Below are 15,000 nucleotides of genomic sequence, written 5' to 3'. Positions count from 1 at the left end.
CAAATGCATTACAGTTTCCCCATTCAACACACACACACACACACACACACACACACACACACACACACACACCCCTGAGTAAATCAGCTTGGTGTGTAGGGAAGGAGTCTCCAGTGTCAGTGTGCTGTTTCTGAAGATTTTTCTAATTTTCTTTCTTTTTTTTTCTCTCAACTGCAGTTTCTCCAGGTTCATTAGGAATGCAAAGGTGTGTGTGTGTGAGAGTGGAATAGGGAGTAAATCCAGAAATAAAGTGGGATTTAAAGAGGAGTGTGTGCACGCGTGTGTGTGTGTGTGTGTGTGTCTCGTAGGTCACTTTGAGCCTTCTGCATTATTTCTCTTTAATGAATGGCTCGTATTCACAAAATCGCGTGTGTGTGTGTGTGTGTGTGTAGATGGTGTTGTTCTCAGGTAAGCTGAACACCATAGCGAGCATCGTCACCATCTTCTTCTTGTTGGTCTACGCTGCAGTGGATCTGGCCTGCCTCGCTCTGGAGTGGGCCTCTGCCCCGAACTTCAGGTAGGCTCGAGGTCACAACCTTTTCACCTTTTACATGTTTCTCCAACACTCAGTATGAGGAGATATGTATGACCCAACACAGCAGCCCCCCCATCACTCCATCATCAGAGTGGGTGCACCTTGCTGGTGTCTACTAGAGGGTGGAACATAGTTTAGTTTTCTTAAACGTTTTCGACATTAAAGCAGAAGACGGAAAGTGAGCATGAAGGTGACAAGACGATGTAAAATTCTTAATCTTTAATTTTCGCCCCTTTATGTTTTATGCATAACTTTGTCATACTATCCTGCCCCCTGCCTACACACACAGGAACTGCACCGAACACATCACACACAGATCAAAGTGAATCCGTAGCTTATCCTGACCAACAGCGTGTCTGTAAGACCCTGTAATGCACCTTTACTGAAACTCCAGCTAGCTCATCAGATCTTTTAGATGTCGTAGCCCCGTCTCTGCCTGGCTGCTGGACACACACCTGCGTGCCCAGTGTAAGAGTTAGAAAGTCACGAATCTGGTTTGTTTTATTTATATTAAATATTGTGTGTGTGTTTCCTGACCTTTCTCTCCCAGGAGCCTGTGATTGGCTGAAAGTACAGTGTGGGTGGGGCTTTTTCTGAGTCATTGCTTTAACTGTCTGGTGCAGTGAGTCAGGGTGTGGTGGTGTCGTGTTGTTGTTGTTATTAGTTGTTGTCGTGTCCACAGAGGCGAGATGAATTAAAAGCCATTTAGCACCATGGACTCGGGAGACGCACGCTGTGATTAACATAGCTAATTTAGCAGAAACCAACCTAAACCTGGCATCAACACACTGGCTGGAGACGATAATAAAGTGTGTGTGTGTGTGTGTGTGTGTGTGTGTGTGTGTGTGTGTGTGTGTGTGTGTGTGTAGGGTAAACTGGGAATCGGCAAGCAGAGAGGGCAGTCTGTGAACATGTCTGGACTGAAGGGTGGTTCTGAAAAGATTGTGTGTGTGTGTGTGTGTGTGTGTGTGTGTGTGTGTGTGTGTGTGTGTGTGTGTTTTTTTTTTTTTTTTTTTTTTTTCCTTGGCTGCTGTTTTATCAGTGAATGCCTTCGGTTTCCCAGAGTCCTTTGGGCGTGTGTTGGCTGGGCTTTGTTTGGTCTGAAGGGAAATTTGGTTTTGATCGGTTCTGGGCGTGTGTGTGTGTGTGTGTGTGTGTGTGTGTGTGTGTGTGTGTGTGGACTCCCATTTTCTATGTAGTTGATAATTTTACTCAGTTATTTAAAACCAGACCCACACGATTTTTACTAGTGACGTCTTCAAACACAGATGAGAATTGTGGCCACAAAAGAGTTCGACAGAGTAATGAAAGTCTTCTTCTTCTTCTTTTTCTCCTTCTACTTCTTCTTTTTTCAGCTGCTCCACAGCGGATCATCCGTCTCCATACCCCTCTGTCCAACACATCTGCCTCTTTCAAACCATTTACCTGCATGTCCTCTCTCACCACATCCATAAACCTCCTCCTTGGTCTTCCTCTTTTCCTCCTTCCTGGTGGCTCCATCCTCAGCATTCTCCTACTGATATACCCCATGTTCCTCCTCTGCACATGTCCAAACCATCTCAATCTCACCTCCCTCACCTTGTCTCCAAAACGTCCTACATGTGCTGTCCCTCCAACAAACTCATTTCTAATCCTGTCCATCGTCGTCACTCCCAACGAACATCTCAACATCTTCAGCTCTGCTACCTCCAGCTCCACCTCCTGTCTTTTACTCAATACCACTGTCTCTAAACCATACAACATCTCAGGTCTCACCACAGTCCTATTAACTTTCCCTTTTACTCTCACAGTCCTGCACCACCCTCACATACTTCTCTGACACACCAGACTTCCTCATACAATACCACAACTCCTCTCTCGGCACCCTGTCGTACGCTTTCTCTAAATCCACAAATACACAATGCAATTCCTTCTGTCCTTCTCTATACTTCTCCATCAACATCCTCAAAGCAAATAAGGCGTCTGTGGTGCTCTTCCTCGGCATGAAACCATACTGCTGCTCACAGATGGTCACCTCTTCTCTCAGCCTGGCTTCCACTACTCTTTCCCATAACTTCATGGTGTGACTGATCAACTTAATTCCCCTGTAGTTACTGCAGGTCTGCACATCTCCCTTATGCTTAAAGATCGGTACCAGCACACTCCTTCTCCATTCCTCAGGCATCTTCTCACCTTCCAGAATCCTGTTAAACAATCTGGTTAAAAACTCCACTGCATCTCTCCTAAACATCTCCACGCTTCTACCGGTATGTCATCTGGTCCAACCGACTTTCCACTCTTCATCTTCTTAATCGCTGCTCTCACTTCCTCCTTACTAATCCTATCCACTTCCTGTTTCACATCTCCACACCATCTAACCTTCTCTCTCTCTCTCCCTCTCATTTTCCTCATTCATCAGCTGCTCAAAACACTCCCTCCATCTTCTCAACACACTCTCCTCACTAGTCAACACATTTTCATCTCGATCCTTCACTGCTCTAACTTGTAGCACATCCTTCCCAGCTGGGTTTCTCTGCCTGGACAATCGCTACAAATCCTTTTCTCCTTCCTCAGTGTCCAACTTCTCCTACAGCTCCTCATATGCCCTTTACTCTTCTTTCGCCACGTCCCTCTTTACCTGCTGCCGCATCTCCTTGTACTCCTGCCTACTTTTCACACCAAGTACCTTTCAAGTACCTTATCTGTCTCCCTCATCACTCCTGCAGTAGTTTCACAATCATTCAGCATCTCAGCACCACCACGAGCTCCTGTCTGACCTCTTCCCTGAACCTTACACTACAGTTTTCCTCCTTCAGTTTCCACCATCTTATTCTTCTTTCAGTCCGCACTCTCCTCCTCTTCTTCTTTACCACCAAAACCATTCTACAGACCACCATCCGATGCTGTCTATCTACACTGTCCCCCGCTGAAAGATGGAAGAGTAATGTCGGGGTAAAAACGAGGTTCAGGGAGTCTGGTGTATTTGTTACTCTGACCTGGTGTCAGTATCATGCTCATGCTTTTCCTGAATTTCTCACTGAAAGTGAAAGGAGCAGGGCAAATACCTCTCCCTTTTTACTGTGTGTAGTGGGGCTGAGGTGTGTGTGTGTGTGTGTGTGTGTGTGTGTGTGTGTGTGTGTGTGTGTGTGCGTGCGCGCGCAGCTGTGTTAATTGGTTGATCGAACCAGTGAAAGTGATTAAATTGATTAATTGCTTTTCGACACAACGATCGTCCACAATTACACGCTGTCTGTAACACTTAAATAAGCTGGGAAAGTGTGTGTGTGTGTGTGTGTGTGTGTGTGTGTGTGTGTGTGTGTGTGTGTGTGTGTGTGTGTGTGTGTGTGTGTGTGTGTGATAGAGAAAGTGTGAGTGTGTTGGAGGTTACAGAAACTTTGATTTTGCTGACATCAGCAGGGTGACATCACTCAAAACAGCAGGGAGGGGAGGGGCCTTGGGGCTTTTAATATAATTACTGTACAGAAATAAGGAGTGGGGGGGGGAGGAGAGAGAGAGAGAGCGAGAAAGAGAGAGAGGAAATGACAGTGATTTGGCTCCCATACTGTAACCTCTGTAACAAGATCATTGAATCAAGTAGAGAGGGAGAGAGAGAGAGGGAGAGAGAGAGAGAGAGAGAGACTGAGTGACTGAGTGACAGTCAGGGATGCAGACAGGTAGTGAGGAAAAAGGAAGGGAGGCAGACAGTAAATGGTAGATGGGGAGTGAGGGAGGTGGAAGGGAGGCAGACAGTAAATGGTAGATGGGGAGTGAGGGAGGTGGAAGGGAGGCAGACGGGTAGTGAGGGAGGAGGAAGGGAGGCAGACCGCTAGTGAGGGACACAGACGGGTAGTGAGGGAGGAGAAAGGGAGGCAGACCGGAAGTGAGGGACGCAGACGGGTAGTGAGGGAGGAGGAAGGGACGCAGACGGGTAGTGAGGGAGGAGGAAGGGACGCAGACGGGTAGTGAGGGAGGAGGAAGGGAGGCAGACGGGTAGTGAGGGACGCAGATGGGTAGTGAGGGAGGAGGAAGGGACACAGACGGGTAGTGAGGGAGGAGGAAGGGACGCAGACGGGTAGTGAGGGACGCAAACGGGTAGTGAGGGAGGAGGAAGGGAGGCAGACTAGTAGTGAGGGACGCAGACGGGTAGTGAGGGAGGAGGAAGGGACGCAGATGGGTAGTGAGGGAGGAGGAAGGGAGGCAGACGGGTAGTGAGGGACGCAGACGGGTAGTGAGGGAGGAGGAAGAGAGGCAGACCAGTAGTGAGGGACACAGACGGGTAGTGAGGGAGGAGGAAGGGAGGCAGACGGGTAGTGAGGGAGGAGGAAGGGAGGCAGACGGGTAGTGAGGGAGGAGGAAGGGAGGCAGACGGGTAGTGAGGGAGGAGGAAGGGAGGCAGACGGGTAGTGAGGGACGCAGACGGGTAGTGAGGGAGGAGGAAGGGAGGCAGACGGGTAGTGAGGGACGCAGACGGGTAGTGAGGGAGGAGGAAGGGAGGCAGACGGGTAGTGAGGGACGCAGACGGGTAGTGAGGGACGCAGACGGGTAGTGAGGAAGGAGGAAGAGAGTCAGACCGGTAGTGAGGGACGCAGACGGGTAGTGAGGGAGGAGGAAGGGAGGCAGACGGGTAGTGAGGGAGGAGGAAGGGAGGCAGACGGGTAGTGAGGGACGCAGACGGGTAGTGAGGGAGGAGGAAGGGAGGCAGACGGGTAGTGAGGGACGCAGACGGGTAGTGAGGGAGGAGGAAGGGAGGCAGACGGGTAGTGAGGGACGCAGACGGGTAGTGAGGGACGCAGACGGGTAGTGAGGAAGGAGGAAGAGAGTCAGACCGGTAGTGAGGGACGCAGACGGGTAGTGAGGGAGGAGGAAGAGAGTCAGACCAGTAGTGAGGGACGCAGACGGGTAGTGAGGGAGGAGGAAGGGACGCAGACGGCTAGTGAGGGACGCAGACGGGTAGTGAGGGAGGAGGAAGGGAGGCAGACGGGTAGTGAGGGAGGAGGAAGGGAGGCAGACGGGTAGTGAGGGAGGAGGAAGGGAGGCAGACGGGTAGTGAGGGAGGAGGAAGGGAGGCAGACGGGTAGTGAGGGACGCAGACGGGTAGTGAGGGAGGAGGAAGGGAGGCAGACGGGTAGTGAGGGACGCAGACGGGTAGTGAGGGAGGAGGAAGGGAGGCAGACGGGTAGTGAGGGACGCAGACGGGTAGTGAGGGAGGAGGAAGGGAGGCAGACGGGTAGTGAGGGAGGCAGACGGGTAGTGAGGGACGCAGACGGGTAGTGAGGAAGGAGGAAGAGAGTCAGACCGGTAGTGAGGGACGCAGACGGGTAGTGAGGGAGGAGGAAGAGAATCAGACCAGTAGTGAGGGACGCAGACGGGTAGTGAGGGAGGAGGAAGGGACGCAGACGGGTAGTGAGGGACGCAGACGGGTAGTGAGGGAGGAGAAAGGGAGACAGACGAGTAGTGAGGGAGGAGGAAGGGAGGCAGACCGGTAGTAAGGGAGGCAGACGGGGAGTAAGGGGGGGGAAAGGGACGCAGACGGGTAGTGAGGGACGCAGACGGGTAGTGAGGGAGAAGGAAGGGAGGCAGACGGGTAGTGAGAGACGCAGACGGGTAGTGAGGAAGGAGGAAGGGAGGCAGACGGGTAGTGAGGGACGCAGACGGGTAGTGAGGGAGGAGGAAGGGAGGCAGACGGGTAGTGAGGGACGCAGACGGGTAGTGAGGGAGGAGGAAGAGAGGCAGACCAGTAGTGAGGGACGCAGACTGGTAGTGAGGGAGGAGAAAGGGAGACAGACGGGTAGTGAGGGAGGAGGAAGGGAGGCAGACCGGTAGTAAGGGAGGCAGACGGGTAGTGAGGGAGGAGGAAGGGACGCAGACGGGTAGTGAGGGACGCAGACGGGTAGTGAGGGACGCAGACGGGTAGTGAGGGACGCAGACGGGTAGTGAGGGACGCAGACGGGTAGTGAGGGAGGAGGAAGGGAGGCAGACGGGTAGTGAGGGAGGAGGAAGGGAGGCAGACCGGTAGTAAGGGAGGCAGACGGGTAGTGAGGGAGGAGGAAGGGACGCAGACGGGTAGTGAGGGACGCAGACGGGTAGTGAGGGACGCAGACGGGTAGTGAGGGAGGAGGAAGGGAGGCAGACGGGTAGTGAGGGAGGAGGAAGGGACGCAGACGGGTAGTGAGGGACGCAGACGGGTAGTGAGGAAGGAGGAAGGGAGGCAGACGGGTAGTGAGGGACGCAGACGGGTAGTGAGGAAGGAGGAAGGGAGGCAGACGGGTAGTGAGGGACGCAGACGGGTAGTGAGGGAGGAGAAAGGGAGACAGACGGGTAGTGAGGGAGGAGGAAGGGAGGCAGACCGGTAGTAAGGGAGGCAGACGGGTAGTGAGGGAGGAGGAAGGGACGCAGACGGGTAGTGAGGGACGCAGACGGGTAGTGAGGGACGCAGACAGGTAGTGAGGGAGGAGGAAGGGAGGCAGACGGGTAGTGAGGGAGGAGGAACGGAGGCAGACGGGTAGTGAGGGAGGAGGAAGGGACGCAGACGGGTAGTGAGGGACGCAGACGGGTAGTGAGGAAGGAGGAAGGGAGGCAGACAGGTAGTGAGGGACGCAGACGGGTAGTGAGGGAGGAGGAAGGGAGGCAGACAGGTAGTGAGGGACGCAGACGGGTAGTGAGGGAGGAGGAAGGGAGGCAGACGGGTAGTGAGGGAGGAGGAAGGGAGGCAGACGGATAGTGAGGGACGCAGACGGGTAGTGAGGGAGAAGGAAGGGAGGCAGACCGCTAGTGAGGGACGCAGACGGGTAGTGAGGGAGGAGGAAGGGACGCAGACGGGTAGTGAGGGAGGAGGAAGGGAGGCAGACGGGTAGTGAGGGACGCAGACGGGTAGTGAGGGAGGAGGAAGGGAGGCAGACGGATAGTGAGGGATGCAGACAGGTAGTGAGGGAGGAGGAAGGGAGGATGTGTAACATGTCTAATAAACACCTCCTTTGTCTGTATGAATTCTCATACAGTCATGTAAAAAGAAAGGATCTTTATATTTGTCACATGGACTTTGCTGCACAGTGAAATTATTCTTCTCATATCCTAGAGATGTTCAGAAGCTGTGGTCAGAGTGCAGGGTCAGACATGATGCAGTGCCCCCTGGAAATACAGAGGTTTAAGGGCCTTGCTCAGGGGCCCCAAGAGTAATACTGGTGATACAGTCTTAGACACTGAGCTACTACTTCCCCTTTGAGCAGACTGGGAGAACACACACACACACACACACACACACACACACACACACACACACAGTGAAGATTATAAAGTAAATGCAAATAGGTTTATAGACAAAACAATTAAGCATTTTGTCAAAAAAGGTCTGTGTGTGTGTGTGTGTGTGTGTGTGTGTGTGTGTGTGTGTGTGTGTGTGTGTGTGTGTGTGTGTATGCGCACAGATGTTAGTGGTTGAAGACAACACACTCACATGTATGCAATTAACATATAATCACTTTATCTGTATTTAAACCCTGTGTTAGAAAAAGGGTGAGAATAGTGTGTGTGTGTGTGCGTCGTTGTTTATGTTCCTGGTTGTGTTCCGATCTGCATTAGGGCTCTTACAGTCGCTGCTCTAATCGACGATAATTAGCTGGCGTGCTGTGCACATTAAACGCTTTAAAACCTGCTGAAAGTCTCCAGCGTGGTTTTATCATAGCACCAAATTATATTACATTCTGTATACACACACGCGCGCGCGCACACACACACACACACACACACACACACACACGTTTTAATACTTTTAGAGAGAGACAATAACAACAAAACAAAGCACGTAAATTAGAGCGCTTCTAAAACTCTGCCTTTCGTTGAATCCAGGCCTACGTTCCGTTACTTCACGTGGCACACGTGTGTGTTGGGGATCATCGGCTGTGGAGTGATGATGTTTCTGATTAATGCCATCTACGCCTCGGCCAGCATCGCCTTCATGCTCCTCCTGCTGCTCCTCATCCACTATCTCAGTCCGACTAGCAGCTGGGGCTACATTAGCCAGGCGCTAATCTTCCACCAGGTAGAGAAACACACACACTCGCACATCCTCAGGAGGGGACTGTCGCCAGGGGAACAGTTGCCAAGCGGCCGGGTGCCAGACATCCATCTGAGCATCTGTGTGCTCCCAAAGAGTTATTATAGCCACTTACCTTATTACACACACACACACACACACTCTTGTATACGTAAAGATGGATGTGTGCTTTGTGCTCAGTCACTCTCTACAGCAGCACATCCATCACTGATTGGTCAGCAGTGACATGTTGGGGTGGAGTTGTAATGATTGACAGTAGGGTCTATATTTGAGACGCTCTGAGACACAGAGGGGTGGAGTCACGTGTCATGTGATCACACGCCATCCTGCTGCACACGTCAAGAAAGAAACACTAAAGGTGCTAAACTCTGATCCACACACCAGAGGGTGAAACACCACAGCAGGTGGACGAGTCACGGGTTTGATCGGTCATTAGTACTCAACATGAAAACATCTGGATGTAGTGTAGATATTACATCCTCCATACAGTACATCCAACACGCACACACACGGTTCCTGTTAGGTTCCTACTATATGGTAGATCTCTCTCTCTCTGTCTCTCTCAGGTGCGTAAGTATCTGCTGATGTTGGATGTACGTAAGGATCACGTGAAATTCTGGAGGCCTCAGGTGCTTCTGATGGTAGCCAACCCTCGCACTAACATTGGCCTCATCACCTTCATTAACGACATCAAGAAGAGCGGCCTTTACGTCCTCGGACACGTCCAAACCGGAGACCTGGGTAACGCGGAACACCTCACATCTCTGTAGGACCTGAGCCTCAATATCACTGCAGTAACATCTGCACCCAATCAAAGTGCAATCAGACAAGTACAGGAGGTCACGCGTGTATCGGGCGTGTACGGGAGGTCACGCGTGTATCGGGCGTGCACGGGAGGTCACGCGTGTATCGGGCGTGCACGGGAGGTCACGCGTGTATCGGGCGTGTATCGGGAGGTCACGCGTCTATCGGGAGTTCGCGCGTGTATCGGACGTGTACGGGAGTTCACGCGTGTATCGGGCGTGTACGGGAGTTCGCGCGTGTATCGGGCGTGTACGGGAGTTCGCCGCGTGTATCGGGCGTGTACGGGAGTTCGCGCGTGTATCGGGCGTGTACGGGAGTTCGCGCGTGTATCGGGCGTGTACGGGAGTTCGCGCGTGTATCGGGCGTGTACGGGAGTTCGCGCGTGTATCGGGCGTGTACGGGAGTTCGCGCGTGTATCGGGCGTGTACGGGAGTTCGCGCGTGTATCGGGCGTGTACGGGAGTTCCCGCGTGTATCGGGCGTGTATCGGGCGTGTACGAGGGTTTGCGCGTGTATCGGGCGTGTATAGGGGGTTCGCGCGTGTATCGGGAGTTCCCGCGTGTATCGGGAGTTCCCGCGTGTATCGGGAGTTCCCGCGTGTATCGGGAGTTCCCGCGTGTATCGGGCGTGTATAGGGGGTTCGCGCGTGTATCGCGCGTGTATAGGGGGTTCGCGCGTGTATCGCGCGTGTATAGGGGGTTCGCGCGTGTATCGCGCGTGTACGAGGGTTCGCGCGTGTATCGGGCGTGTATAGGGGGTTCGCGCGTGTATCGGGCGTGTATCGGGAGTTCCCGCGTGTATCGGGCGTGTACGAGGGTTCACGAGTGTATCGGGCGTGTATAGGGGGTTCCCGCGTGTATCGGGAGTGTATCGGGGGTTCCCGCGTGTATCGGGCGTGTACGAGGGTTCACGCGTGTATCGGGCGTGTATAGGGGGTTCGCGCGTGTATCGGGAGTTCCCGCGTGTATCGGGCGTGTATAGGGAGTTCCCGCGTGTATCGGGCGTGTATAGGGAGTTCCCGCGTGTATCGGGCATGTACGGGAGTTCCCGCGTGTATCGGGCGTGTACGAGAGGTCACGCGTGTATCGGGAGAGTATTGGACGTGTATCAGAGTTTGGACATGTGATTATTGAGAGATCGGGTGTTTCACTGTTTAATCATTTCTTTTGGACTTCAGTAAAATAATTAGGGATACATTTCTTCCTTCATTTCTACAAACTGTGTGTGTGTGTGTGTGTGTGTGTGTGTGTGTGTGTGTGTGTGTGTGTGTGTGTGTGTGTGTAGCCCTGCTTCCCTCTGACCCTCTACAGTGTCAGTACGACTCGTGGCTCTCGCTGGTGGATCACCTGAACATTAAAGCTTTTGTTAATCTGACCTTAGCTGATTCTGTACGACACGGTGTGCAGCACCTGCTCTTCATCTCTGGACTTGGTTAGTACACACACACACACACACACACACACGCTGTTCTAACATCAGTATAATTTGGGTTTAAAGTATGCTGTGGTGCTGACTGCATGTCTGAGATATAAACAGTGTTCCAGGATGTGAAGTGGAGGTGCAGTCTTTAAACATTACCTGTAACTTGTTGCCATGGTGACACTGGAGACACCTTAGAAAAACGATACCATTCTGCTTTTTTTTTTTTTAGCTAAAACTGTTAGTTTGTGATTTAGACAGTGACACAGAGTCTGGGTGAACTTTTCAATGTAAATCCATGAATCTCATGAGAAATCCGGCAGGTGTGACTTTGGGCTCGGTGTCTTTTCACCCAGAATTTCACATCCTCGCAAACAAGAACTTCTCATCCAATCAGAATCTAGAATTGATTCGCTGTATAACTGATGATTGATCTTGGTTTTCTTTTCTCAGGTGGTATGAGACCGAACACATTGGTTCTGGGGTTTTATGATGACATTCCTCCTCAGGACCAGCTCCAAGATCGTTCGTTTCACTCGAGCAGATCTGTGGATGACCCGATGCTTTGCGAAGATCCAGAAGATCCTGTGTTTCATTTTCCTCCTCTTAGAGGAAGCATAGACGGAGCCTGGCAGGGGAAAACCATCGGGCCTCAGGAGTACGTCAGCGTGATCGCGGACGCGGTGAAGATGCTGAAAAACGTAGCGTTGGCGAGGTACTTCTGCCAGTTCGACCACACTCGAGCTCGTTACAAGACCAGCAGCGTTTTTGTGGACGTGTGGCCCATCAACCTGCTCCGCCCTGACAGCTGCTCCTACGTGGACACCTGCTCGCTGTTCCTTCTCCAGCTCGCCTGCATCCTCAACATGACCAGGGCGTGGCGCAAGGCCAGGCTCCGCCTCTTCCTCTGCGTGGAGACTGGGCGGAGTCTGAAGGAGGCGGAGCGTAAGCTGGGTCAGCTCCTGAAGGATCTCCGGATGAAGGCGGACATCTACACAGTGGTGTGGGACGCTCAGGTGGCACTGCACTGGCAGAGACGGAGCGCCTTCAAACAACACAAGAGGGACAAAGGAGAGGCCGAGGAGGAGGCGGAGCTAGAGCAAGAAAAGGAGGAGCTAGAGGAGGAGGAAGAGGAGGAGTATGCTAATGATTACCATTGCAACAGTTCCCGCCTTACAGATGACTACTTGCTTGCAGTAAATAGGCTGATCAGTGAGCAGCCCTGCCCCCCACCTGCCGTGCGTTTCCTGTATTTGCCCCGCCCACCAGCCGACACGCGCAGGTACTGTGACTACCTGCATCAGCTCGAGCTGCTGAGCCGCGACCTCGGACCTACGCTACTCATCCACGGGGTCACGCCAGTCATCACCACTGACCTCTGACATTGACCTCGACCTTGAACATGTATAGAGAACAGACGTGTGAAGTGACGAGTAAAAAAATCTTCTTTTATTCCCTTCATCTTTCCTCACAGAGAGACGGGACTGTGTCTGGACCTTACTCATCATAACACCATGTTATACACCACCCACACACGTGCACGTGCCATCCCTCTGTCCAACAACTGACTCACGTCACATCTTCACGTCTCTCTACTCTCACTGCACTTAGAAATCCTCCGTTTATTATTTTAATCGCAGAAAACGTGTTTTTTTTTTTTTTTTACTGGCACACACACACACACACACACACACACACACACACACACACACACACACACACACACACGTACACGTTGCTTCCTCCGTCTTTTTCTATCAGGAGTTCAGGATCAACACAGAGAGAGAAGTGCAATGATTTTATTTAATTTCTCTACAATACAGAACTGCAGGTGAAACACACACACACACACACACACACACACACACACTGTGATTTTTACTAATGAAATGGATTTAGTTTTGTTTCATTGCTGATGTTTGATTAAAATGGAGGATGTTTGTAAATAATTTATGTGATAAATAAAGCTGTAATAAATCTGTGATTCCTTCATTCAGAAGATGAAACACTTCCTCAGCTCATCTCACACTGCAGCAGCATCTACAAACATACAGTCATGAAATCAAACCTGAGAGTGATTTGGATTCACACTGAACTTTGTTTAAAGTCACGTCTATTAAATGTCAGTAATCAGATTGAATTTAAAGAGAAGTCATGTGACCTTCTGCACAAACGAGACCCAAAACTGCACCGTTTGTGTTTATGACTCGATTCGATGTAGATGATGATGATGATGATGGTGAGGAGGAGGATGGAGAAGGTGTAGCTTTTGTGACGTGATTCTTGTAAATATGTGGACTGTCGTGTCACTTCCTGTTGTGTTTGCTTTTCTGCATCTCGGAAGCTACGAGCTGAAACTCAGAGATGTTCATTTTGTGCTCCACAGACTCGGAACCACGCAGATGCTTTCTACATGGAGGAGACAACAACACACACACACACACACACACACACACGTCTCTGTAATAACATGTGAAAGCGAGTGATTTTGGTAAAGTTGGAGCTTGCTGTTGATGGTGAGATGATGAGCAGCACTCCAGAAGATCTCACTCTGCCTTCTGATTCATATTTTACAATAAAGTTCAGTTTATTCACTTTATTTTACTGAGTTACTGAACTTCAGCTGGAAAAACAGAGACATGTCTCTATCCGCTTCTTCCTTTCTTTTCCCTTCTTCTTTCCCTCCTTCTTTCTTTTTTCTCTCAGTATAATTAGATTAAAGGAGATGATTGTGAGAATCAGAAGTGAACTCGGTTCTAAACTTGGGCCTGATGTGGTTGTGATGAGGTTCTGGGTTCTGAGAGGTTCTGATGAGGTGTGTGTGTGTGTGTGTGAGAGAGAGTTATTGAAAATAAAGGCATGCGGGTGTTAATTATTTTATAAAACATAAATGAATATCAGTGAACTAAACTAAGTGTAAAATAATAAACTTTGTATACTGAACTGACGTTTGTACGTTTGTACGTGTGTGTGTGTGTGTGTGTGTGTGTGTGTGTGTGTGTGTGTGTGTGTGTCTCTCGGATGCAGTAGAATAAGGATATTGATGCCACCATTATTATCAGAGTTATCGCCATGGTGACATGAGATGCCATAAGCAACCCTGCTGAGTGAAACACACACACACACACACACACACACTGCTCCTCTCAAAGTCCAGTGCAGCTTCACACAAATTCTCTCAAGCTATTTTACTCTCTCTGGAAATTTTTGTTTTTGCATCTCAGAACGGGTGTGTGTGTGTGTGTGTGTGTGTGTGTGTGTGTGCGCGTGCCCGCTTTGGTTTAAGGCCACAGGCAAATATAACATTTGTTCCAGTAATGCATCAGATGGGAAATTGGATAGTTTATGGTGTGTGTGTGTGTGTGTGTGTGTGTGTGTGTGTGTGTGTGTGTGTTTCACAGATGGCTTGCTAGAACTTTTTGCAACATCATCCAGAGCTGAAGCACATTTCTGAAAGTCACAAGGTCATGCAGCAGCTACAGCGGGGTCTCAGGGGCAGTTGGCACAGACGTACCCCCACGTATTGGGTCAGAACCCTGTGCAACACTGCTGTCTGCATGGAGGCAACCTCTAAGGGCACCACATGGTGTTCCAGCTGGAGGTGGTGTAGAAAGGTTCTCCTGGGCAGGAGATTCTGCCTTTCAGGGACATGAAGGGTAATGATGAACATAAACACCGGCCCGGTCACGGTAAGAGCACTGTCTTACTGGGGGGAAAAGGTTCTGTAAAGGTTCCTCTGATTCTTAGGTTCTGCTATGAAGCATTTCAGATTGTAACCAAGCTGATGGTGTTCTTCAAAGAATCAATTCTGATCAAGTGAAATATTACCATTATTAATTAGCTCATGAATTCATGTTCAGTGTTGTGGAAGAGTTCCTTCATTACCCATGATGCCTTGCTGATGTTGGTGTAGAGGGATTTAGCCATCGCTTCAGCTGCGGTCTAGTCACCAGTCCAGAAACCCGTCTTAGATGTTTCTACTTGAGAAATCACACAGGTGATTTTAATCAGCTGCATAACTCAATCCTGAACACCAGGAACTTTCCTCACAAACACTGATGTAACCTCTGTACTCGATAGGAGTGAGCGCAATCTCCACATCAAACACACACACACACACACACACAGTTGTGTTCCTCCTTTTTAGAGCTTCTGGTCTCTCACACACACACACACACACACACACACACACACACACACACACACACACA

General features: G+C 50.7%; 1 protein-coding gene and 1 long non-coding RNA gene across 2 annotated transcripts in view; one reads left to right on the top strand and one right to left on the bottom strand.

Moving 5' to 3' along the window:
* The window catches only part of LOC310730232 (solute carrier family 12 member 9), a 52,134-nt gene extending 39,366 nt beyond the window's left edge, over window positions 1-12,768 (top strand). Inside the window, exons 9-13 of the mRNA XM_083549104.1 lie at window positions 393-517; window positions 8,360-8,552; window positions 9,134-9,308; window positions 10,655-10,801; window positions 11,243-12,768. Of these exons, the coding sequence (XP_083405230.1) occupies window positions 393-517; window positions 8,360-8,552; window positions 9,134-9,308; window positions 10,655-10,801; window positions 11,243-12,171 (1,569 nt within the window). The 3' untranslated portion in view covers window positions 12,172-12,768. The remainder of the gene's footprint in view (window positions 1-392; window positions 518-8,359; window positions 8,553-9,133; window positions 9,309-10,654; window positions 10,802-11,242) is intronic.
* Window positions 12,467-12,997, bottom strand: LOC310730261. Its single transcript, XR_014534778.1, has 2 exons — window positions 12,858-12,997; window positions 12,467-12,811 (listed from the first exon to the last, which is right to left on the bottom strand). It is a non-coding gene; the product is annotated as an uncharacterized lncRNA (long non-coding RNA).
* Window positions 12,998-15,000: the final 2,003 nt, after the last annotated feature.

This window comes from Silurus aristotelis (genome assembly GCF_946808225.1).
Source record: "Silurus aristotelis genome assembly, chromosome: 8".
NCBI classification, from domain to species: domain Eukaryota; kingdom Metazoa; phylum Chordata; class Actinopteri; order Siluriformes; family Siluridae; genus Silurus; species Silurus aristotelis.
The sequence above is the reverse complement of the archived record's forward strand: the minus strand, read 5'-3'. Positions and strand labels throughout refer to the sequence as shown.